The 27,360-nt window shown below is 38.8% G+C and overlaps 1 protein-coding gene across 2 annotated transcripts in view; it reads left to right on the forward strand.

Moving 5' to 3' along the window:
- The window catches only part of LOC149155570 (stromal processing peptidase, chloroplastic-like), a 308,857-nt gene that overhangs the window by 163,736 nt on the left and 117,761 nt on the right, over positions 1-27,360 (forward strand). For both annotated transcript variants that reach the window (XM_089445727.1, XM_089445728.1), the window contains exons 13-17: positions 13,506-13,676; positions 13,815-13,964; positions 15,156-15,293; positions 15,936-16,163; positions 16,378-16,530. In XM_089445727.1, the coding sequence (XP_089301853.1) occupies positions 13,506-13,676; positions 13,815-13,964; positions 15,156-15,293; positions 15,936-16,163; positions 16,378-16,530 (840 nt within the window). The remainder of the gene's footprint in view (positions 1-13,505; positions 13,677-13,814; positions 13,965-15,155; positions 15,294-15,935; positions 16,164-16,377; positions 16,531-27,360) is intronic.

Consider the following 27,360-nt stretch of genomic DNA (forward strand, 5'->3'; position numbering starts at 1 on the left):
CCCATTTTTCAGACAGGAACAAAGTACCTGTGAAATCTTGTGATAGCAAAGATCCTTCCTGCAATGAGAGCACGTTTTGAAAGGGAATATTCTTTAGTGGTGAATTCCCTGTAAATGTGGGGAAAGGTTATGTATTAGAAGTGGATTTTACCTCCAAGAGTTTTTGAATAATAGATGCCAAGGCTAGGTTAATACTCTGACATCTACTGTTTTCTCAGAAAATAAGCAGCTTGGATTCACCAAGTGTTAATTTTCACATCTACTGTGGTACTCACTGTTAATTTTCATTGGACCTACCACCTGACACCTTATTACCCAAGCAGATTACAATCTACTGAATAAATGCATGACTTATTTCTTAATACAGTTAGTGGAAACAAAAATTAAAAGGGGAAGAGGATATTAGTGACTGATTACTTGATGACTTTTAGATGACTCATGATATACATTTATTATATTTTTTGTTGATATTTTGACTCTTGAGAGTTGAGACTCGGACAGGACTCAAAATTCAGGAGTTGATTCACTATTTTGATATGTGATGTAGCATTAGATTTCATATACATATTATATATTAGCTTTCTTTACATGTTTATGTGCAAATGCATTTATTTGATGTTGTGGATACTCTAGATGTTAAAAGAAAAGGGGAATAATTTTTTGTGTGTGTGTTTGTTTTTTTTATTCGCCTACTTTTTCAAAAAACTCCCGACTTTGACGAGTTTTTCAACTTTTGGACCCTTGCCAAATTAATCTCGACTTCGACTTTTTCCACATTGATGTTACTAACTTGTGGACATGGTTGATGAAGATTATAACTTCTAGATGATTGTTGTTGTATGATCCAATCTATGTTTTTTTTATGTTTTTTATATCTAATTCATTATTCTACATGTTTTTGTTGACATATATGTATCAAAATATAATATATATATATTTTATAAAAAACGCTTCGGGATTCGCTCCAAAACTGGGAGCTTCTGAAAATGTCGCTCCCACTCCCGTTTTCGCTCCCGCTCCCCGCTTTCACTCCCGCTTCCAAATAACATTGCTCTGTACCCCATACTATCCCCCCAGGTATACTATATTTTCTGCATATCTTGTACCACTTTCAAATTCTGCTTGATGATTTGAATTTGCTACTCCATTTCCTTGAGCATATTAGGCCCAACAAGGACCTTATTCACTGGATCATTTCAACTAATAGGAGTATTGCAACTCCTCCCATACAATGCCCCAAATGGACTCATCTTGATGGATTCTTCGTATCCGTTGTTGTCTGCAAATTCTACAAGTGGCAAGCACTCCTCCCAACTCTTGGGTTGATGCATGATATACATCCTCAACATATCCTCGAGGATCATATTTTCCCTCTCTGTTTGCCCATCTGTTTGTGGATGATACGCTGTACTAAATGCCAGTTTGGTCCCCAGACCTACAAACAGTTCCTTCCAAAATATTGAGGTGAACTTAGCATCTCAATCTTAAGTAATTTTCTTGGTGATACCATGTAGTCTCACTATCTATTTTATGAAGATTTGTGCCACCTCACTAGCAAAATTAGTGGATTTAACTACTACAAAATAAGCCACTTTTCCCAACTTGTCAATTACTACCATGATTGCATCATGCTGCCTAGAGGTTCTAAGCAAACTTGTAATGAAATCCATAGAAATTACCTCCCACTTCCATTCTGGAATGGGGATGGACTGCAATAGCCTTGTTAGGTGCTTGCATTCAACCTTTCTTTGCTGTCATTTGATGCATTTAGCCACGAAATCAACCACTTTATTTCTTTAAATTCGACCAATAGTAGTACTTTTTAATGGCTGTGAGGGCCTTTTGGTACCCTGGATGGCCTGAATAAGTCTTGACATGAAACTCTTTCATTATAAGTCTCTTTAATTCACCAGTGTGACACATAGATTTTGTTTTTGAACCTAATTAGGCCATCATTAGTGCGGTGATATTCCTCAGCCTCACCACCTCGTAACAACTTTTCTCTTATTTGCTAATATTTTCCATCATCCGATCTAAATGTTCCACCAAGGTCCCGGGATGAGGGGGCGAGGGAGCGAGGATACGCGGGAGCGGCCTATGCAAAAGCTCCCCACCATTTTTTAGGAAACGTGGGGGAGTGTCAGGGTCTTAAAAACTTATAAATATAAAATATAATTTATTAATTGAAGCTGAGTTAATTGTGGAATTTCTCATGTTTATTTTGGAAGGCAAAGAGCTGATAACCTACAACCTAAGTGTTTGATAATAGTTTTCTGTCTTATAGCCTAAGAGGACGAGTTATATTTGCTGTAAGGAGCCACAAGCCTCACTACCTTGCTAGACGATTGGACTGATGTACATGTGGGGGCATTTCCTGGTTTATGTGTGTTGTATTTGGGTGTAGAACACGTGTTGTCACTGCTGAAGAGAACAGTATATTGCCGATATTTTTCTGAGCCTTTTATCAGTCACTTGCAAAGTTACAGCCGTACATTCTTCAAGGGTCTGCTGATATTTTAATTTATGATTTATCATTTTAGTATTTAAGTTTTCAACCCTGCAAATGGTCATGACTTATAACACAATCATGAGATCTTTTGTTTGCTATTGTGTTCTTGAGTTGAGTTTTGGGTTGCGTTGAATGTTCAAAGGTACACTTCAAATCAACATTGTTCATACGAATCTCAACATTAGTTAGGGGACCATTTTGGTCAAATGAGCATAATTGGTAATATGTTGAACCTGTGGGCTAGTTGATGATAAATATTAATTGCAATATCTTGAGAAAGTCCCATTTTAGACTTTAGTTTTTGGACTGATATATATATGGTTTTCTGTTAAAAAATATGGGAATCAATAAGAAGAAATCTTGTTTCTTTATTAGTCATAGCCTGCCTTATATGTGCCTTAATGTGTCATAGACTCATAGTTTGATAAAAAAGTTAAAGAATTTCAAACTGTACCTAAAGAGTTGAGTTGTTGACTAATGTAATGCTACAAATCAAACAAAAAAGGATTTTTGTTATTTCTGCAAACTTTTAAGATTAAAAGACGATCATGTCAGAAAAGACAAACCTCACCTAATTGAGTCACAATGAATGTATTCAACAGGAAATCAGATAAAAAAAATTAAAACGTCGCCTGATCACTAAAATAGCATGAACATTAATTTCGATATGAATAATAGCAAAGGACCACACATGGCATTCTGTTTATTGATTTTAGGATTACGCTATGAATAACAACGAGAACAACCAATGGTATTATGTTTATTGAGGATTATGCTATTGATATTTTACTAAATTTTAAAAAATATGAAAAAAAAAGAAATGCAATTCTGGTACTTACAAGTCACAGTGCTCGACGGGGAGGGGTGCTGCCTGTGATGGAACGCTGGACTCACTGCTGTCACTGCTCACTGGAGGAACAATGCTGAGCTGATGACTGTTGCTCGATGGAGGAGTCGTGGACTGTTGATGCTCGATGTGCTCGTAGACGGTAGGATGCTGCTCGAAGGAGGATGGGAGGAGTTCGGAGAGTGGAGCGAACGGTGTGAGGGTTAAGTGTTAAAACAATGAAACATTGAAATTTGAAACGCAAATGCCAAGGCCCAAAACCCTATGGCGTACGCTGTTTAAGTGTTAACTTTTAACAATTAATTAAAATAATTAAAGTTTAGTGTTAATTTAAAGTTTAAACCATATCTCGTCTCCTTTCGTCCCCCCCTTGACCCCCCTCATCCCCCCACGACCCGCCTCGTCCCCTCACGACCCCCCTTGTCCCCCTTTTCGGAAACGACCCCTCAGGACAGGGAAACGACCCCCTGGCACATCCCCCTGCATACCTGATTTTTGGGAGCGTGGGGAAATGCTCCCTTCTCGTCCCCAAGTCCCTGGAGCACAGGGGAGATAGGAAACTAGACCCCTAGGGGGGGGTGAGTCCCCGTGGAACATTGTCTGATCTTTCATTTTTGACCCTTTCTGGCAGGTTTCTTTTATAAGAACTTACAACTGTGCAGTGATTCACTTGAATTCTTCTGCTAAGAGCATCAACAACCTTATTTTATTTGCCTTTAATGTACTTGATTTCAAAGTCAAACTCACTGAGGATGGCTAGCTATCTTTCTTGTTTTGCATTCAATTTGGGTTGCTCAAACAAGTACTTGAGCCCACTTGGTTTGTCATAAGAGTAAATTTTCATCCAAGGAGGTAATGCCGCCAAATTTTTAATGCATGAATGATGGCAACCAACTCTAGATCATGAGGCACATAGTTTATCTCATGTTCGTTTAACTTCCTCTACTCATAGCACACTACTTGCCCTTCCTACATCAAGACTTCACTTAGTCCTTCCTTGCAAGCATCTGTGCATACGATAAAATCTTTGTCAGGATTCAGAATCCTCAACATTGGTGCGTTTGTGAGCAATTGTTTCAACTGCTCAAAGCTTGCTGCACACTGAGCTGTCCACTCAAATTTCTTTCCTTTTCTCTGCAAGGATGTGATAGGATGGCCTATCTTGGAGAAATTTTTAATAAATTTCCTATAATAACCTGCCAATCCCATGAATGATTTGACCTCATTCACATTCTTTGGCATTGGCTGCTCCATTATGGCTTTGATCTTCTCAGGATCAACTGATATTCCTTCTTTGGAAACAATATGCCCTAAATAATGTATTTGTGACTGGAAAAAGTCACATTCCCTGAGCTTTACATAGAGCTTGTGCTTTGTCAGCAATTGTAGCATTGCAGCCAAATGCTTTTCATGCTCTTCCTTTGTTTTTGAGTACACCGATATGTCATCAACAAACACTATGACAAACTTGTCCAAATAAGGGTGCAGACATTGTTCATTAAGCACATGAATGTGGCAAGGACGTTAGTAAGCCCAAAGGGTACCACTACAATCTCATAGTGCCCATATCTTGTCTTGAAAGTAGTCTTGTGAATGTCCTCCTCCTTGATCCCTACTTGGTGATATCTCAGTTGATCGAAGAGATCATCAATCCTTGGCAATGGGTGTCTATTCTTTATAGTCACCTTGATTAATTGCGTGTAATCAATGCATAATCGAAGGGTTCTATCCTTCTTCTTTACAAAGGGTACATGTGCTCCCCATGGAGACACACTCGACCTTATGTGGCCATTGTCTAGCATCTCCTTTAGCTGCAATTTCAGCTCCACAAACTCAGGGGTACTCATCTTGTATGGTGACATAGATGCTAGTGCTACTCCAGGCACCAACTCAATAGTGAAGTCTACCTCTCTGTGAGGAGGTAATCTAGGAACCTCTAGAGGAAACACATTTGCATATTGTTTCCAAATCGAGTTCCTTTTCCTCATTATCAACATCACTACTAGCCTTCTTGTTGCTTAGGATTTGCACAACAAGCAACATGCACCCCTTCTTGCTGCCGCGCTTGGCTTGCATGGACGTGATCAACCTTACTAAAGTAGGTTTTTTTCCGCCCTGCGAAACTTCTCTTTCTCCTTGTTCATCAAAGCACTCAATTTCTTTTTTGTAGCAATCTACTTTGGTCCTGTGTAAGTACAACTAGTCCATGCCCAATAGCATATTGTATGCACCTAACGGCAATACATTCAAGTGTGCCGTTGTGGGCATGCCGTTGAGCTCAAACATGCATGATCTTACCCAGTAAATTGTAATTGATTCTTCTTTTGGTTTTGGTTTCCAATTGAACCAACCATGTTTCTCCATGCAACTCCTTGACCAAGTTGCATCCTTCAATAAGCTCTGGGCAACATAAGTGTAGTTAGAACCGGGATCAATTAAAATTGAAACAATTTAATCACAAAACTTACCTTTCATCTCAATGATGGATACTTGGTGGTCTGCCTGACAGTTGTCTACGATTGCATAAATTTTGGGCAAGTCTCGAGCTACCTCACCCATAGTGTGAGCCTCTTGGGCATTGTAAATATTTGGCGCAATGTTTTGCTGGTGTGGATAATCCCTTCTTCTGTGGTTTTCACCACATGTCTAACACCTTAGTGGCTCTTGACCTTCAAGCTTAAATTGCCCTGCTACCGGTTGCTGCACAATCCTTTTAACAACAACATTAGTCTTCTGGTGTAGTTGCTTTGCCGGGGTCGGGTGCTTACCTTCTCTCTTTTCTAAACTTTTCTTTGGGCCAATTCTTCTTATGTCCAATTTTGCTCTTCGCCTGCCAGTTGCTTTTGGTTTCTGGCCTGTGTTTTGTTTGCTCATAGCAGTGCTTCAACTTCTCAATAGCGTCCTTCAGAGTCAGTGGTTCTAGCAACTCAATGCTATCTATGAATGCCATAAGCGACCCACTGATAAACCTTTGAATCTTAACTTTCTCATCCTTTAGATATGGCACATACCTCAATAGCCCTAGCAACCTAGTGACATTCCTCATTGGTTAGTTGTCCCATCTTGAGTTCATAGCCTTGCCATCATAATACCGCTAAAAAAAGTATTGTTCCCTGATGAACTTTTCAAATTCTGCCCAAGTTAACTCTTTATCAACAATGCCTCTAATGCTCTTCAAATCCTCCCACCATATGTCTGCTTTTCCTTTTGGGCTGAAGGTGGTAATTCTAGCTTTCATATTTTCGGAATAATCATGAATTCTGACAAATTTCATCATGCCCAACAACTATGCTTCTGCATCCTTAGATTTCTTCATTTCCCCATCAAATGTGTGTGGCTTGGATTTCTTAAACTCCTCAGGCATGCAACCCTTCTCCTTGTTTCTTGAGTGATGATGATGGTGATGATGACGATGATGGTGGTGTCTCTTGGTAGCAAAACTAGAGGGTTTGTTAGAACGATGCACATGTGTGTTGGTTCCTTCTCTTGGGGTGCTCATTGGTGCATTTCCTGGCATGATGTCCTCACTTTCATGCTTGTGGCTCTTCTTGGACCTGCTTCCATCTGCCCCATTTGTATTTCCTTTTGATCCACAAAGGCTCTTTCTGTCTCTATGACTAGCCCTCATTTCAAGTTTCCTTTGCCTCTGCAAATATGAGAGACTTTGCAAGATGGTTGCATTTATCTCAACTTGTTTCTCTTGAGCTCTTACCAACCTCTCATTATTTGCCTTGTAGCTTCTAACGTCAACCTTAGGTTGCTCAAGGTATCCAACCAATTTAGAGAGTGATTCCCTCCCCCTTGGTCCACTAATCTTTCTTCTTCATTGGCCCTGACCTCATCACTTCCATGCTGTAACTAGTCAGAACTGTACTGCACCATACCAATCACCATCCTGTGTTTATCTTTGCCTTATGTTGCTTGTGATGTGCTGTCAATCACACACATTGTTAGATATTTCACATAGTAAATAAATAAACATAAAAAAATGACGATGAACTTTACTCATGGGGCAATCACTACTATTCCTTCCGTGACAAAACGACCATAGTAGTATGCTATTCCTTCCCTTTCGAATGCCGTCTCTCTCGATTGGCCCACGTGGTTACGACACCACGTAATCCCTACTCTTCCATCCTGACGTTCTTCTTCATGCGTCTCTCGAGCTTCCGGGAATGATCCTCTGGGACACGTGGGTCGGTGGGCCGCACCATTGCAAGACCCTTGCTCTGATTGGTACATGTGGTAGCACTACAACATCATCCTGCGCTGCTCATCTTGCTCCCTTTTGCCTGTACCCTTGCAAATGTTCCGAGGTGAACCTAACGGGATGACCTGTTAAGTGGGTCTGTCCCCGACCATTAGCATAGTTGCTAGGCCACATTTCCACCATCCTGGCCGGGACTTGCATCATCTCGTGCTCCGCTATGAATGATCCCTTTTTTATCTTATGGGATCCTTGGCCTATGAGATGACTTGTTTAGTGGGCTCCGCCTCCGTTAATAAGATCACGCCCTCCGTCTCCAGCTATGGGCCTCACTGGGCCGGTGCCCAGTCATCCCTGCCAACCTCCTTTGTTGTACAAAATAAACTTCGGGATATGCCCTCAAGGATGAGTTGTCTTGTGGGTGCCACTCCCAGTCCATAGAGGAACCCATCAATCTTGCTTGTCTGCTAGCACATCCTGGTTGATGTCATCCTTGCCAATCCCCTAGGTGATACCAGTTAAACTCCCAGGATAAGCTCCGGGCCATGTCAGCTTCTTTCGTCCAATTGCGAAAAGGGGAAACTTGGGCACGCTAATGACAGGCTCCCACAACAAGGGTTCTACCAGGTTAACGGATAAGGTTACCAACTTCATTATAAGACTAAGTCTCGACTCTCCTTTGCAGTGGCACTGCTCTTTGCAGAATCTCCTCATTCAAGCATGGTTCCTTTTTTGGCTTGATTGCGGTGGTTCTACGAATGTCTAGTCCTAAGCCAGTGTTCAACCAGGACCATTACGACTTGCTAGAACCGAATGGTGCTATCCTCCTGATCTTGCAACAAAGCCACTCCAATGAGTTCCTGGCCCTTGGCTATTCCCTGTTTCAGGACAGGGAATTCCACGCATGCCATCGCCAGTGATCAGCAATGGTTCTCGATGGCCCTATGACTTGTAGTGCCTTCATCAATGACCCCGTGGTGCTTGTCGAAGACCTCTAGGGCATTTGGCTACTAGCGGTGATGTTCAACCATCAATGACGGTGCCCCTAGGGCAAGAATCCAGGTTGCTAAAACTAAAAGTGCATGGCTGAGAGGCCACTTAAGTAAAGAGCACAGGGTTTGATTGGACTTTAGAGAGGAACAAATTCCTTAGCATTAGCACAATGCTATCTGAATGCATTCATAGGCTTATGGAGAGTGTGTGTATATATATATATATATATACATATGCACAAACCTTGTTAACACAGTTATCTTCAATGCAACTTTTAGTCTGTAATAAAGGATTCAGATGCTAAAGACTATAATGGTTAGACCTGGTTTTTATGGACCATTTCGGTGCCTTTACTCTATGCGCGTTTTTATTATTTATTATGTCATAGTCTAGTTCAGACCCATAGGGACTATTTCCATGCTTTTAACAATTCCTCGCATATTAATCATTCATGTTATATCAATGGTACAATCCACATTTCAAAGACATAAACAATTTAAACAAGGGAAGCATTATGCTCTGTTCATCACATTCATGAGCACTATTTCAGTCCAGAATGAAATACACATTCATGCACATATACACACCATTTCAGTCCAAGAATGCAAACACATGTTCAGTGACATTGCAAATCCATAAGAACACTTATCTTGTATTGTTTTGGGCAACTGAGTCTGGGACAAGGACTCTCCACCCAACCATAAACAACTGCAACCAAGCTTACTTGCAACTGTCACCCTTGGGCTAGATTCCAGAGATTGAGGGGCTTGCTCAAAGCACTGAAACACCAATTGCCAGCTAGAAAAAGGACTCCAGAGGACCTCTTTCCTCAATCCCACTAGCTGGCTGCTGCATTAAGCAATGCACAAGGAATTCAGAGGTTCACCACCTCCACCCTCAAGGATAGTACCAGTGTTTCACGTCATTTCCAAGAATTCCAGAATCTGTTGCAACAGCAAGGCATAAATGCAAAAATCTCCAGGAACGACCTCTGCAGATATTAACTCAAAGATTGGTGTCTTCCCTAGCTGTCCAGGACTCCAGATGCTACTATCTCAACCCATAGTCTCCGAGGAACCCAACTGTTACAGGGCTCCAGAAATTCTATCCCAACCCATAGCCTCCAGGGAATCCTGAGCTGTTATGGGGCTCCAAAGATTTCAATCTCAACCCACAGCGTCCAGGTAACCCAAGTTGTTACAGTGTTCCAGGGATTCTATCTCAACCCACAGCCTCCAGGGGACCCAAGTTGTTACAGGGCTCCAGAGACTAGTATCCCAACCCATAGGCTCCACGAAACCAGAGAACCAATCCCCTTCTCTTCTCTTTTCTTCTCTCCAGTGAATCCTTGCTTTGCTCTTCCTTCTCCTTTGCTCTGCTCCCTTTTGAATGCTGCCCGAATGGATGCTCTGCCTCATATCCATGAATGAGGGAATGATTGAATCCCCCTCGCATGAGTCAATTGAGGGAATGAATCTTCCTGTCCCTTCAGTCGAACCCTCTCTTTTCTCTCCTGCTTTTCCTTATTGCGCAGGGATTTCTTCCTTGTCCTTGCTGGCTTGCAAAGGTGTCCAGTCTCATAAATTTTCCAGTCTGTTCTGCCTTATTGTGGTTCACAAGCACATTGCCTGTGTCCCTTCTTTGCAGCCCATTTTAATTCAGGAACCGGTCCATTAAAACATGCATCGACCAATCTTTAATGCCTGTCCCAACAGTCCAGATTTCCTGCATAAGGAAACCTTTCATATCCCAAGCAAGCCACCTCCTCAGCTCTGGAATCCTTGTACCCTAGACTCAGCCCATTTTAATATATGTTTTGGAAAACATTTACATTGCATTTTTATGAGGAAACCCGGGTTGGGCCTGTCACAGCATCTGATCCTTGCAATCTGCGATCGATCACTAATTGCTACGATGCACAATGCACTCTGTCAATCAGATTCAACACACTCTATGGACTGTTCAATACACATAGGTATTTACTGCATATTGACCATTACACTCAGATCACATGCAAGTGTCTTTTGTTTTACATTGTACAGGAGGGTATTATGTATACTTCAGGCTTTCAACGCACCCATGCTTGGTTCTCACATCAATCACAGATTACATTTACTAGTTATATGCACAGGTGTATTCTGCATAATTGATCTTTGGAATAGAAAAGTGAATGTCAAGTTTCTGCCTTCATAGTGGCTTGTTTTGAAGGGCCCACATTGCATTTCGAGCTGCACGGATATCATAGTAAGATATCATTACAAACCTGCAATGCTTGCATGCAGTACAGAGCATCCTAATGTCACCATCATGCTCTAAATAAGTATGGAGCTCTGAATCCTCCTTGTTACTGTTAGTATTCCACACAAACAGTGTTTTAGAGGGATGTTCACAATAAGGATGCCCCCCCACGATTGTTGCAGGCACATTTGAAATGCCAGAGTGACCAGTACCACCACCAGTAGTATAATCTGATATTGCGTTGTTATTTTTTTATTCATTCAAATTTTCTTGAGAATCTGAATCTAGTTCCACATCACCTCCACTACTAAACAGATCATATTCTTCTTATTCTTCCATCTGGTTGAACAGTCCACTCTTTTCAAAATCTGAATCTAGTTCCATTCCACCTCCACTGCTAAACAGATCATATTCTTCTTATCGTTCCATCTGGCTGAACAATCCACTCTTGTCAAAATAATCCATTATTCCTGCCAAAAGTTCATCATCAGGAAGGCAATATCCTATAGCTTGGGACTCCATCCTTCAAAGGATTTCAAAAAATCTTTTCCTTGATCTGCTTTCTTGGAATGACAAGATGCAGATTCCATTAATTTTCCACCCCTTTCTGACAAATTCAATTTCCCATGAAAGAGAACAGGCAGTGATCTTGAAAATAAACTCGTATCACTTGATACATGAAAGCCATCCAATTTCTTGGAATGACAAGATGCAGATTCCATTAATTATCCACTGCACCCCTTTCTGGCAAATTCAATTTTTCATGAAAGAGAACAGGCAGCGAGCTTGAAAATAAACTTGTATGACTTGATACATGAAAGCGCCATCCAATTTTCCTCCAATATCAGTTCCCTCTTCCTTTGTTGGAGGAATCTGAATGCTGGGGCTCCACATTGGTGGACCCTGAAAATGCTTCGACTGATCCACTGACTGGCCCATTGCATAGTCTCAAACCGAATACCTGGATTCAGAACAAATTAGAACAAAAGAAAAAACTGCTCAGATTTTCAGTACAGTCCTTGGTCTCCTAGGGCTAGGCCAGCCTTGATCAAACCACAAAAGAATTTCAACTTTCTCTTAGGGTTGTTCTTCTTGCACAAGTGAGTGTATCCACAGTGTCTCAAGTGGCTGCTCTCTCACCAAAGCTCTGATACCATGTTGAATATTTCTACAATAATACACAGTAGAAACTGATCTTCTGATCTGATAACTACTTTCTAATGATTTTCAATTAATTTATCTTGTGCCTTATATATCATTAAGCAATTATACACATAAAATCTCAACAATAATGCTGTGAAACAATAAGATCAAAAAGAGACGGCCATATACGATAGAGACAACAAATTTTCCCAGGGAAACCCAATCTTGGGAGAAAACCCAGCAACTTTCTTCTAGGAGAAATTCTTATTCAGCAAGGCATACAATAAAAGTCTAGAAATCTGTGCCAAAAAGCAAGTCCAAACTTTTTCCATTTCGTCCTTATTTCTGCTCCCATGAGTGTGTTCTATATAAGAGAGATGAGGATTGAGTGAGACAAATGAAGTGTCACGTCATGTGTATATATAAAAGTCGAATGGGTGGATTTACCCCAAGGGACACACCCTTTCATGTTGGGGTTGACCTGTCCCTTTTGAGCCTACATGAAACCCAAAAATAAAATTTATTTCCATAAATTTTCTAGGCCGACTTAGGAGGCTTCTTGGCATGTGGGAATACCTCCCGATGCTGCACAAAAATCAGCATCTAAAGACTAAAAGTTTAAATATAATAATAATGATGACAAAATCCCAACAACAATTCATCCCATGCAAATCCATCATTGTACAGTGTAAATTCTAAACAGTAAACAGTAAAATAGTACTAAACTCAAATTTGTATATGATATAAACATGATTCAGATTCAGATTCGCTAATGAAATATATTAAGTCATAAACCATAAATGAAACAAAAATAGTAAAATGTTGATACATTGATTTAAATTCATCATACTAAATCTAACTAGTACTAAGAAAAATAATAGTTACTGAAGTCTGAAATAGTATATTGAAATTACTCAAACTCAAAACTAATAAAAGAGTGACAAGTCAAAGACTTGGTCTGAGGTTATTAGTATCTAGAGTTAAGATTCAAAAGTTAAAACTTAAAATTAACAACAGGCAATGAATAGTGAAAACAAAATGAACATCAAGGAGTGAAAGTGTTCTTTGGGATTTTTTTCTTTTGTTTTTTTGGATATAAATGTCGTAACCCACAGTTTTGTTTTCAGAGGGCGTAGGATGCAAACTTTGAACTTCAAATCATACTTTTCATGCACTTCGTGTGTTTTCTTGGCTTCACAAAACAGTTATGTTTGGTCTAACATATTTATTTATGGCATATCTTTACTTTAGAGGATGTAACAAGCTCAGCGAATTTTATCTTACGTGTTAGTTTCAATGTACGCTGCAGTTTAATCTTCAAAAATAAGCAATCTCCTCTTCTGTTTAAAGTAGATTCTATCTGAAGAGTCATTGAAAGATTAGGATTTTGGAGTTATGAAACAATGATATATAGGCTAGATTGTTTACCAAGGTAATATATGATATGCGTTATGACTGGTTCACTGGCTTTTTGCAACTTTGTTGCTTGTATTTTTATTGAGCGTTTGACTTTAGTAGCCAACTTGGAATACATTAAATGTGAATTAATACTCTTGATGGCTCTGCAGCTTGAGGTGCCTCAGGAACTAATATCAGCTTTACGGCTGGAACAGTTGTGGTTACAACAAAAACCATCATTTATTCCTGTCTATAAAGATAGCACTCAACTAAAAATTGTTGATAAGGAAACTGGTATAATACAGCGTCGTCTTTCAAATGGCATTGGTGTGAATTATAAGGTATTAAGAATTTCTCTCTGTTGATGAAAAAGATTTCTGGCAAAATGAAGAAAATTTTGGTTTATTTAGATTTACTTTTATGCCAGCATTCCATTCTTATATAACTTCTAACTTGTCTGTATGTCTTAAAAAATGTAGATCTCCCAGAATGAAGCAAAAGGTGGTGTTATGAGGCTGGTTGTTGGTGGAGGAAGAGCTAAAGAACCTCTTGATGCAAGGGGTGCAGTTATTGTAGGGGTTCGCACTCTTAGTGAAGGTGGAAGAGTTGGTGGATTTTCAAGGGAACAGGTAATAGCAGTGATGGATGATATCAGGAATCAAGAACTACCTTTGATTTAATAATCTGCTTGATTATATTTTATGAAGTTATACAATCTATCTTCTTTGCCAGACACTAGATATTCAAAAAGCATGTATTACTCCTGTTGACTATAAATTATAGAGGGCATTTTAGAAGTACAGATTGATTTTGATTTACTGAACTAGATGGTTCAGTTTTTGGATTATGAAAATGTTAACATCATACCTGTATCTTAAGAGGATGATTTTGATATATTAACTTAAGACAGTTCAATTTGGTTGGATGGATTTTTTTAGATGGTGAGTATGTGTTACATTTTGTTCCGTGAAATGTAACATTTTCCTTCTCACGATTGGCAGATCTGTGCATTCCATACTGTGTGCTTCTAGCTGATCTTGTGGTAGTGATCTCAATTTTCAGGAGGAAACTGAAATCTTCTTTTACTGTTTTGACAAAAATATATCTTTAAACTTGTTCAAATTAAAACATTATATTTTAGAATTTAATTTTGTCATAATGACTTTATAGTCTTACCACATTTCCATATCCGTGTGGATGGTTTTAAAAGTGTCCATGTTCTATGTTGCTTTGTTATGTATTTTCAAAGGTGTTCCACTTTCTTTGGAGTAATCTTCCAATCATTTCGTGTTATATTATTGCTACTAATATAATTCAAGGAAAATATGGTCAAGGTTTCCTTGATTGATGAATTACCTAGGTCATGGAAAAGCAGATCCAATAGTAATTTTGCTATTTCTCGATGTTTCTGACGTGATTCAGAACAGTTACCGTCAGCCTTAGGAGGTGATTCCAGTTTTTTAGAGGAAAGTTATGGTTGATCAAGTGCTTTTTTATATTGATTTTTTTATGAGTGGAAATTTTGAAATTGACTGTCTGAGTTCTAACTTCTAGGCTATGAGCACTTTCCCCATTTTCTGGGTGAAGTTTTGGATTCTCTAAAGCTGTGTACTGCATTTTTCATGATACACTGGTGGGAAGCAAAAGTGAGACTGAAACAAAGTCATTGAAAACATATAATCTACTCAGGTTTTCTTTTGCAAAAGAACATGGTTAGGCAAGGCAAATTGTAATATAGTAGCCTTATTTTAAGAGTCATTTAAGCTTATTTTTTGGTTTGAAAATTATATTATCTGGAATCTCCTGTATGGTTTTTGTAGGTGGAGTTGTTTTGTGTTAATCACCTGATTAACTGTGCTCTAGAGTCAACTGAGGAATTTATCTCTATGGAATTTCATTTTCATCTGAGAGATGGTGGAATGCGGGCTGCTTTCCAACTACTTTATATGGTAATTAAGGTATGTTCATTATGCTATCTCACCATTTATAGAGTTCTTACATTCTTGGTTCTTATTTCTTAACTTGCATTCTCTGATGTTCTCTTTTCAGTGATGAAAGTATAACACTTTTGAGCTATGAAATTATTTAGTTTGACTGTAATTTGGCAGGAACTCTCTTTTTAGTATGGTCCAATGTTTAGTATGTTGTTACTAATCTTTCTTGAACTATTGAAGCCAAAAACATATGTATTGATTTATGTTGACATTGGCTCCCCCAAAACAATTTATGTATAAATTGTGCATCAGAAATGGTTTACATAATTTCTCATGGCATTTTTTGTCAATGTTTGTTTCCTATTATGTTTCTAGTGAGAAATTGCAGTCCGTCCTACTAAAAAGACGCTTTATGAGTAAGAATTTCAGTCAGCATGGAGTGTCCTGAATTTAATTATAGTGAATTTCTCTCGGACCATGGGAGATTTATAAATTGTTTAGTGTGCAGTGTTCTTAAATAATCAGGATGGGTTCTTTAAGAAAATATGCAGGAGAATCAATGACTTATTTTTAGATTATTTAATTATTATTCTGGAAACGTTGAGATCTATGTAGCGCCTTTGCTTTTCCATCTAAGAATATGTTTTGAATGGTGTGATTTCCCAGCATAATATATGGTTGGAAGATGCATTTGAGAGGGCAAGACGACTTTACTTATCACATTATCGTGCTATACCTAAAAGCCTAGAGCGGGCAACTGCCCATCGCCTCATGCATGCTATGCTGAAAGGCGATGAACGATTTGTTGAGCCTTCACCACAAACAATACAGCGGCTGACTTTACCTGTCGTGAAGGATGCTGTGATGAAGCAATTTGTAACTGATAATATGGAGGTATGTCGTATCATCTAGTCAGCTGATTGTTATCAGTTTAAGTAACTCATGGGGATAACGACTGTCTTATATAAGGAAGTATGAATTATTTGGAGAGATTTCATTTGAAAAATGGGTTGTGCTTTCCTTATATCAAAAATATTGGTTGCATTGTTCTTCTGTTCCATGTTGTGCTAATTAACTAGCCTGTCCTTCTTTATTTTTCTGTTTTTAGGTTAGTATTGTTGGAGATTTCACTGAGGAAGATATTGAAGCTTGTGTTCTTGACTACTTGGGCACTGTAACAACTCAAAAAAGTGACCACAATGACACTGAAGAAGTTCCTGTTACATTCCAAGTTTCTCGAACAGATCTTCAAAGTCAACAGGTAAGAAAGAAAACTTGTGAGGTATTTGCTATGAAGAATCATAATGGTGTAGATAAAAGTTGATTCTTTAGGTAGTTTCTGCTTTTGTTTTCATAATGGGATATATATCATTCCAAACATGGAATACCGTTTAGGTCATATTTGCTGTTGCTATCTACCTTTCTAACCTCTAAAATTAATTTATCTTAATCCTGAGCTTTGTTTAGATTCCTAACAATGGTTGCCCCAATTATGGTATGTAGTTATTGAAGCATTCAGTTGTAATAATAAGTTTTGATTTGTTTGTGTGATTAAAAATCAGCTTTCTTAGATTACAATTTAATTTTTAGGGGATCATAATTTTTTGTGGAAGTGTTCGATTTTGTGGGTAATTATTACTGTCTTTATAATGAAACTAATACACAATAAGTCATGATAAACCTACATATGAAAAGTCTACACTAAATATGGATGTGGAGCACAACTCCTGAAAGTATTATGTTGAGTTACAGAATAACTCCTTAGATGTTAGAACTCCAAATAATACTAATACATTCAAGTACAATGATCATAATTCTATATATGTAACGATGACTCCATCAATCTCTTATTTATACTAGGTCTCTTTCATTGTCCATGCAGGTTCGCTTCTAGACTGACCTACTAATTAGAGATACATTTGCTTCTTTATATACCTACATTAGGGTCATTACATACATTACATAGTAATTCCCTCTTGAAAAGCATTGCCCTCAAAGCTTAGTAGAAATTTTGAAATTTTGCACATTAAAACAAATACAGAAATTTTTCCTCACCTACTTGAGGTCCCTAGATCCATTTCACAGAACTTTTACCATATTGCTGAATCTGAAATACTTGGTACAACGTATACTTCATTTCTGTTCAACCTTTTCCTAGGCAAGCTCAAGAAGATGGACACTGAAAATATACTTGATGTGGAGATGAATATCACTTCTCATGCATTCTTGGCCAATAATAGAACCTTTGCAATTGTGCAACTGTTTTACTTACACCAAAATGACTTGATATGGGAGAAGTATGTGCTTCTTGAATTATGTTAACTCTTTCAGTTTGTGAAAATGCATAACTTTCCCAAATGATATAAGAGTTGGTCCTCTACATAATAATCCAATTCTTCTACTTGCTTGCCATGGCTTAACGTTGCATATACATCTTTAAAATCTACTTCTTGAGCATATTGTTCAATGTAACTTTCATGCATTACTGAGTTATGCTTAAGTATAGTAGATGCATTTATGATTGGTCTTGATAACATGTCTGCAACCTTATTGTGTATGCCCTTCTTATATCTGATGAAAAGATGAAATTGCTGTAGACAACCCTTCCACTTGTAATGTCTTGATTGCTGCAATTTAGTTGTGAGTGCAAATATTGAAGTGGTTGATGATCTGTATGTATAATTGTTTCTTTACGCATTATGTAATGTTTCCACTTTTTCACACGTTGTACTAATGCATACAATTCTTTATCATATGTGGGATAATTAACTACTGCAGAATTAAATTTATTAGAATGATAGCATATGGGTTTTTCGTGTTACATCAACGCTGCTCCCATGGCATAGTCACTGGCATCTGTCTCAGTCTCAAATGGATGTTGAAGATCTGGCAGTGCTAGTATTGGTGTTGTATTGATTTTTTCTTTTAAGGTGTCGAAGGCTTTCTGCTATTTGCCTCCCCACTTAAACACCCGTTTCAATCCTGTTAAAGCATGTATTGGAGCTGCAATCAATGAGAAGTTAGCAATAAACTTTCTCCAGTTTTGTGCTACCCCCAGGAAACTCCTAACCTCTGTAGCAGATTTGGGTTTAGACCAGTTCACAATGACTTCAACCTTAGAGGGATCTATCTTAAATTCACCACCCCCTCCAATATAACCCAAATAATTTAAAGATGTTATGCCAAATTAACATTTTGACAGTTTTACATAGAGATTTTCTCTTTTTAAAACATCTAAAGTCTGCCTTACATGCTTTACATGGTCTTCACATGTCTTACTAAAAACAAGAATGCCATCTAAATAAACAATTATAAAATCATCAATAAATGGTTTGAGTACATCATTCATGACTCTCATAAATGTAGCAGGAGCATTAGTTAAGCCAAAAGGCATAACTAGCCATTCATACAGTCCTTTCTTTGTCTTGAAAGCAGTGTTCCATGCACCCTGTTCTGCAACTCTGACCCGATGATAACCACTTTGCAAGTCTAACTTAGAAAAGTAAACTGCTTCTTTTAATTGATTTAATAAATCATCAATACGAGGAGGAGGATAATGATTCTTTTTCATTATTTTATTTAGTGCTCTATAATCAATTCACATTCTCCACGAACCATCTCTCTTTCTCACCAGTACGATTGGAGATCCACATGGTGATGTGCTTGGTCATATAAATCCTTTATCGAGCAACTACTGTGCCTGCTTATTTATGTCTGCATTCTCTAAAGTTGACAACCTGTACATTCCAATGTTAGGTAATGGAGCATCTTGCTGTAGATAAATATCATGTACTATTTCTCGCTTGGGTGGTAGACCTTTAGGTTCTTGAAATAGAACATCATACTCTGAAACAACTTTAACTAAATCAGCTTTCTGTTTAGAATCACAACCTTCAAATTCATTGGATTTATCAGGATCCTTTGCCTTTACAACCATTAGTAAAAATTTCTTACTTGAATTCACAATTCTTTTCATCTGTCCTGAGTTTATGAGAGAATAATTACCTTTGAATTTATGAGCTCTTACAATATATTCTATTCCATCTTTAGTGAGTTGATATTTATTCTTAGCTCTATAGAAAATAGCTTTTCTATCATACAAGTATGGACTTCCCAAAACAAGACCACATATATCCAATGGAACCATATCTAACTCAACCTCATCTACAAATGTTGATCTACTAGAAAACCTAAGTTTACATTGTCTCGTTACTTGTAGCTTTGTTTTATCACACACCCAACCTAATGGATATGGCTTCTCACGAGGTTTTGTTTGTAATCCCAACTTCTTTACAATTGTTTCTGAAATCAAATTTACTTGTGATCCACTATCAAATAAGGTATCAATCTTATTGTGCTTGGAAATTACTCTAATACGAAAAAGCTCATTTATTTTCCTCTCATTATTTTCATTGTCAACAGACTGTGCAAAATTACTTGTGGATGCTTCAAAATCTTTACCTTTAATACCTGTGGCTGTAACTGTTGTTTCATCGCCTGAATCTGATCCCAAGTTCTGCTGAATAGCAGCAACATTCTTTCTCTCCTTACCACCGAACCTCTTAGGTTTCCATTCTGGATGCAAAGACTAGCAGTGTGCCTCATCATGTCTTTCTTTCTTGCAATGAGTGCATGAAGGTTTATCCTTCTTTACAGTGTTTGCTTTCCTCTCCTTCCATTTCAGTTTCTTCTTTTCCTTGCTCTCGCTTATAGAATATTTAGATGATCCCCCAATCTATGTGTTTACATTCTTACCTCTAGCTTCTAGATGTGTGTCTTGAACTGATACATCATCTAAGCTAGAGGGATTAAACATGAGAATAGTATGCTTTAAATAACTATGAAGACGACCTATATACTTCAATAAAGTCTCAGGTGAGTCTAATGATATACCTAGAGTTAAAGCTCTCTTTCTGAAATCCTGAGTATAACTTTGTACACTTTGACCCTTCAACTGACGAAGAGTTTACTAACTCATTGTTGCCTGCTGCATGTAAGCTAAAGGATAGAATTGCTTTTTGATAGCAGAAACAAATTCATTCCAGGTAGAAATGATTTTACTATGTTTTTGCAGATCAACGTGTGTCTTACCTTCCCACCATACTAGTGCAGTTCCTCCAAGTCGAAGGCGAGCCAGCTGAATCTTCTTCCTTTCTAAATGAACATTTTGTACTGTGCAATATACATCAATTTGTCTTATCCAATTATCTAGCTTTTTTGCATTGAGTTCTCCATCATAAATTGGCAAATCAAACTTCACATCTAATTTGATTAAGGAAATTTTCATCTTCTTCTTAGAAGAGCTAGAAGATGATGATGACGAGGATGATGATGGAGGAGATGGTGGAGGAGTCATTCCTCCTTTTCCTTTGCCTTCTGGAGGGGCAACTAGAAAAGGTTCCTCTGCTTCTTTGTTTGGTTTGGGTGTTGCAGTGCTTCCACCTCGACCCTTCTTAAATTCCAGATACATCTCTTCCACCATGGCTTGGAGTGTCTTAAAACATTCTATAAATTGAGATTCTGATCCCAATGGAGCTTCTTTTGCCATTCTTCTCTGAGAATAGACTCTTCCAATCTCTGGATTAGCCTCAACAAGTTCTCCTTCTCCTAGTCTGAACTTTAATCTAGTTAGCATTGAAAATCCAACACAAGCTTGTCTAACCTTAATAAAACCAAAACCAAATGCTCTGATACCACCTGATTCGAAATGGATACTAAATCAAGAAGAAAAGGTATTACAGACTCCTGTGCAGGAATGCCTATATTATTTAGTGCAATGGATCGAAAATATTGCGAATAATATAGACATTTAACAATCAGAAAACGTAACAGACACATGAATCAACACTGCCAAAATAATAAAGGAGTTCACCAGACTTCCTAGCTACGTCCCCTGGTCCAGCTTTCAGTGTCGACCTCTATATTATGTCTTCAAGAACATATTATTACAAGAGTGAGCTCAAAAACAGAGTCTCAACCAACAGTGACATCAAAGAGGGATTTGCTCGAAAACCTCGAGTGTAAAAGAGTGCACATACTCTCCCTCTGTCTTGTTCCTCTATTCAATCTGCCTCGATTTGACTGACTGACTGTCTTTCTGTTACTGTCTTCAACTGACTTATATTTTTCTGTTCTATCATGGGATGGCTTTTTAAGCTTACAATGCTTGTCTGTTCATTTCCGTTGTCGGGCTCTTTGGCTCCCAGCGTTGTCCCTTCATCTCCCTGCTGAGCATTTAAACAATCATGCAAAACGCTTAAGGCACGGAGGCCACCTGTTCTACCTGTTTTACAACAGAAAGGACCACTAGGCGCGGGTGAAAATCCCTGAGAACACACTTTTCTGTTTACGCAGGGAATACACGGAAATACACTGAAACAGTGGAAAATCCAATTGAAACGCCAAAGCCGGACTTCAAACAATATAAAGTCCACCCTATAATCCTCTCGGGTCCGCAAGTCGCATTGGCTACGGGTCATAATCCCTTTGTATTCCACACTGTTGATCTGCCTTCAATCCGACGGTTCGCATCCAACCCGAAACATCAAGTAGTCCGCTCAATCTCCACCGTTGATCCACGATCTCCAATCCAACGGCTGACAACCATTTCGGGTGGCCCACTTGCACGGAGATTACCCACCCGAAAAAGTGGTTTTCTCTCTCCTACGGCGTGCTATGTGTCGGCTAGTGTATGGAATCGGGTGAAGCCCTTCCAATACCACTTACCGCCTGAAGCCCGCCCGAAATACCATTTACCACGGAACTCAAATCCTTCGCTGTTTAATTCATAACTCCTTTGGGTCCGCTGAAAGCCTTCCGCCTGTGTTAAGTCCTCCCTTTAGCGTATTTGCGATGCGATACGATCTCGCTCCACCGTTGATCTGCACGCTCGATCAATGGTTCATATGTCATCGCTGATTGTAAATCGATTGACGTTGAGGTCGATATGTCGTTGGCTTCCTCCAATGTGATTTCCTGATTTAATCTAGGCTGCTGATCTGTCCGATCCGACGACTCCTGTGCAACGTTACTTCAACCTCCGCTTAGCTCTGTTTTCCGCCATGCTTAGTGTTTTTCTTCTGCAATAGTGTTTTTCGATAGTTAATATATATGAAGAGTTAGACTTAGAGGTTTGATACAAGATCCATTTTGGATCAATAACTGCACTATCCCTTCGCAATAACTGCGTGGACGTGCATGGAGCTCTCTGAGGTTCTGTGTCAACTCTTTTGCCCACTGCGTCAGCTTTCCCAGCTGTTTCGACAGTTCCTGGTAGTTTTGGCTTTTTGCGTGGAAGGTAGATTTCTCCTTCTGCGCTGGCCCTTCTGGCTCTGCGTCAAGGCTGGGTGGGCCCAGCTGGCCCAACCTCAACTCTCTTGGCTACTGTGCTGCCTCCACAAGATTCTCTCTGCCTCTCTATTTGTATTCCCAAACTATCCCTGCCCCTCACTTGCAAGATCTCCTTAATCGATTTCCTTCCTGAGAACTTCTCACCTTAGAAAATCGATTTCCTCAATCTCTCCGTGTGTCTTCTCTAACTAACCCCAAGCCTCCATTTATATTTTTCCTGTTGAGAAATCAACGACCGAGATTAAGTTTCTAATCAACGACTAGGATTAAATTAGACTTGATCCTGGTCTCTTAGAAGTTTCTCACCCATATTTTCATTAATACCCATTAATATTTTAATTTTCCTAAGTTTAGACTTAGGAACCCCACTAAAAATATTAATTATTTTAATAAAATACAATCTAGGTGGAATTTCTCCAAACGATTTTGGGTCTTGGAAATCTCATGTGTCCTAGCCCCTCCACTAAATGTTGGAGCTAAAGCACATTTGATGCTACCTAGAAATCAACAGTTCTAAGGTGGGAAATTTGATCCAAAAATTATGTTTTTCATTGTGCAATCAGGTGCGTATGTTTGTTTTTCATTTGGGCATGGATTATTGGGTGACTTGGAAAAAGGGCTTCATTTGTGGTTTTGTTCCCTCACCTTAAATGGGGGTTTAATCTTCAACCTAGTCCCATGGGATCTCCCCTGTTGGCCTTTGGCTTTAGGAAGGGCACTACTTGGGAAACTTTGTTTTTGGTAGCATGGTCGCATTTTTCCATTCCACATTTTTCACTTCCCTCCGCACATTACAAGCCCTATTTCACCATTTTCTTTCTTTGGGTCCACAGGGAACTAACACACCCTCTCTCCTTGTCCACATGTTTGGGTTAGTGTTGGGAAACGTTGTTGCGAAGGTTGATATAGTGAAAAGAAAGTTAAAATCATATCATGTCCACAAATATGAAACAAAATAAAAGGGAAATCATAAAATGCAAAAAGATAGAGAGCACGTGGGAAAAAACCAATCATGAGCTCTACCCCTTATCATGGACATCACCTTGGTTCCTAGGGCCCATGAGTGCCCATCACATCATAGGAACCGATGCACATCCCAAACCCCTGGTGGGCGATGAATTGCCCCACCTTTAAGGGGGTAATATTTGCTTTACATCTTTCACAACATGGCCTCATTTCCTGGAGCCCCTAGCAATAATACAAAGAAAAATCAAGAAAAGGAGAAAGGAAAATAAAGAAGGTAGAAAAACAAATATTGGGGTAACTCATGTATCCACAGTTGCTCCCTCCTTACATCTATTCATCCAATATGTGGAATTCCCTTATTATTGCTATCCTTGTACCCATGGAATTTGGCCATGAGACCCTTTGTCCCCATTCGTTTCATCATCGTTCATATGCCTCCTATTAATTGAAGGATGTATTAGGGACACATCTTTCCCCTTAGGGGTTGGGAACAACTAATATGATCGTTTATTAGCCACCCTACCTAGGGAGGTAACACTACTACGAAATCAAAACCCCAAATTTGTAAGGGAAGCCCCATATGGAGTCTCAACTTGCTATTGATTAACAAGCTTGGTTCACTTAGATGCACTAATGATAAATGTTACCTAATGATGAAGATGCAACATTGGGCTTTCTGTGTGATTGACAAGGGGTTTCATCATGGACTGGGCAACTTAACTGCGGCCCAGGTCCACTAGAGGATCGTATGACAACATATAGGTGAAGCGTTGAGAGTTGTGGGACTCTTATTACATGCAAAACATAATTATACATTCTATGGGCACCTACAACACCTCCAATAGCCTGCACTTTGCCCCACATTATTCATGAGATGATGCACTTGTACCAACATTCCCCAACTGGTTTTTAGTGATCACATGGTTTCGCTGTTGATCTGAGGCCTAGATGAGTTTGTCTCACCTTTGAGACGAGGGAAGGGCTAGCACCATACTCTGAGCCCTTAACATTGGAACAAAACCAAACTATTATATCGCCAAGAGAACCATGATCCATTTTGTACCCCAAACAAAAAACTGAGGTCGACATGATGACTTGCGTGGATATCTAGCGACCAACCTTAGAGGATGATTTTTGAAGCGCCCTTGACTCAGTTTGACACCAAGGGAGCTCAACGCATGCCTCCAAGAGGCCCATGCAATGATGACGTTAGCATTTCGACCCTCTTGTGGGTTAATCCTTATGATTTCTCATTGGCTATGTAGTTGGCTTGTACTCACAATTAGTTTTTGCCCATCATTTGAAAACTAAGAGGGGATTTAGGCTAAAATTAGACTTGATTAGACATGTATAAGACCTCACTTGAGTCTCTCATCATCATCACACTTGGAATTTTACCTCTAGAGGATTTTCACACTTGTTCCTTTTTGGCTATTGGAGATCTATTGGATGCATTTCGATATTTGGAAGCCATTTTTGACTATCTTTGGAGCTACTTCTTTGTATAATTTATGGATATACTACATGTTGTCTTGTAAGCGCTTATTGTTGAATATTTGCTATTTTTAAATTATCTAATGTGTTGAATTGTTGCTTCTAGATTATGCTTATTTGTGCCCTAATTAGTTGAAATTAATTTTAAAGGATATCTAGTTGAGAATTGCATATGTTACTCATCGTATAACATGTAATGAATGTTCCTAGTGGAGGGATTCTTATAACTCTCCATCAAACTCCATTTATCATTGAGTGGGTAAACACTGGAATTTTGATACCTAGGGCATTAAATTTTGGCCTCCATGGCAACAAATTTGGCTTATTTAGAGCATCCTTGACTCCATATGCCCAAAGGATAAAGGCACCAGTCCAGGTCCTTTGTGATCAACCACAACCTTTTTCTGTAAATTTCTCTCCTTAAATTTGGTCCTTTTAAGGCTTGGGCGAAAATCTAGGTGTTGCAAGAATTTTAGGAAGGAGGATTTTTGGTGATTTGAGAGCCTAAACATGAAGAGATAGGTCTAGGCTACCTAACATACCAATTTGGCTACCTAACATACCAATTTGGTGTACATCCACTCAAATTTCATCCATAAAAATCTTTTGCCCTAGGTGTTGCTCCTAGAGGGAAAACCTAGTTTGTTTTCCCCTCAAATTGAGGACTTTCTATAGGATTTCATGAACCTTGGACTATCTAAATATCATTGTAAGAAACCTTATCCCTCGAGTCTTGACCTTGTGAGTACCTATTACCATCGAAAAACCTCAAAACCCTAGGTCTTGAGCTTTTCTAGGCTTTTCTTTGAGAGCAATTTTCTTCTTTGAAGCCTTGTACCATTGTTGTGCCTCTCTCTTGAATGAGCTCCAGTGGGGTCACTTTGTACCTTATCATAATTCTTCCTTTACTGAGATTCCTCCCAATGGTGAAAATCTGTAAAGAGCAAGGTGTTTTGGATGAGGTGACATTGGGCCTCTACCTCATTGTTAGTACTTTATCTAGATTTTCTCCTGTAGGGTTTCCCTCTCCAAGGCCTTCTAGAATTTGTGGTAACAAGGCCCACTAGAGAGTTCCCTAAGATACGTTTTTTGTCTTGACGCTGCACTATCCACATACCACCCAACACTTGGCACATTGTTGGTAGATAAAGACAAGAGCATGGAGATGACAATCTCAAGCTTGGATGTTAATTTATCCACTCCCAACAAAAGTGTCTACAACCTCTATAATTTCTCTTTGTTGCTTGGCCTTCTTATTTTTCTTCTTGGACTTTCGCTGGCATGATGTCCCATTGTGGTAACAAAGCCCACTAGAGAGTTCCCTAAGGTACGTGTTTTGTACTGATGCTGCACTATCCACATACCACCCAACATTTGGCACATTGTTGGTAGATAAAGACATGAGTATGGAGATGACAGTCTCAAGCCTGGATGTTAATATATCCATTCCCAACAAAAGTGTCTACAACCTCTATGGTTTGCAGCTAACAAATTCATGTGCTTGTAGAAATTGCAACTTTTAAAGAATGCCAGGTCTTGAAGGCTTTAGAACTTGATATCATGTTGCACGACTCATCGACTTGTATAAGACTCGTCATGACATTGACTCGTCGACTCGTATAAGACTCGAGAACGACCCTTATAAGACTCGTCAAAATACAAAAAAAAACTTAAAATATAGTAAATTTTAAGCACAAAAAAGAAACTAATGACAATTCCAATCCTTATAAGTTATAAAAACCACAATATATGCAATAATTCGTAACATCATCTCATATCTATAAAAGTACACCATAACATATCTGATTTTTGTAAGCAAAACATTTAGATACTGAATAAGAAAAGGACTTGTGATTCCACGATTAAAATAAAAAATGTCAGCAAGTTCAAAATTCAAATACATATGTCATAAATGATAAATGATTGTCTCATAACAATCTTGAGTCTCATCACTCATGGACGATCACACCTAAAATCAGCCCTCGTGGAGCTAGTAGTAACATTGGAACGCTGAAGCAACTGTGAGGCAGGCGTATTTGGAGTCTCCATTTGAGATGGCAAACTAGAGAGATTCTCAGTCTCTTCGCCAAGCCAACTCAAATCAGGGGCCTCCTTCTCCACAACCCAATCAGACTCTAAATCATTAGTATCCAATAAAATTGGATTTGTATCCTTTGGTTGCACTTGTTTTGTGAGCATTCGAAGGTTGTAGTAGATTAAAACCAACTTCTCCAACCTCTCATGCTCCAAGCTGTTTCTCTTTTTGTTGTGGATGTGCTCA

The sequence above is a fragment of the Pinus tabuliformis genome, chromosome 9, assembly GCF_031772625.1.
Source record: "Pinus tabuliformis cultivar Carrire ecotype Pingquan chromosome 9, CPIR1, whole genome shotgun sequence".
NCBI classification, from domain to species: Eukaryota; Viridiplantae; Streptophyta; class Pinopsida; order Pinales; family Pinaceae; genus Pinus; species Pinus tabuliformis.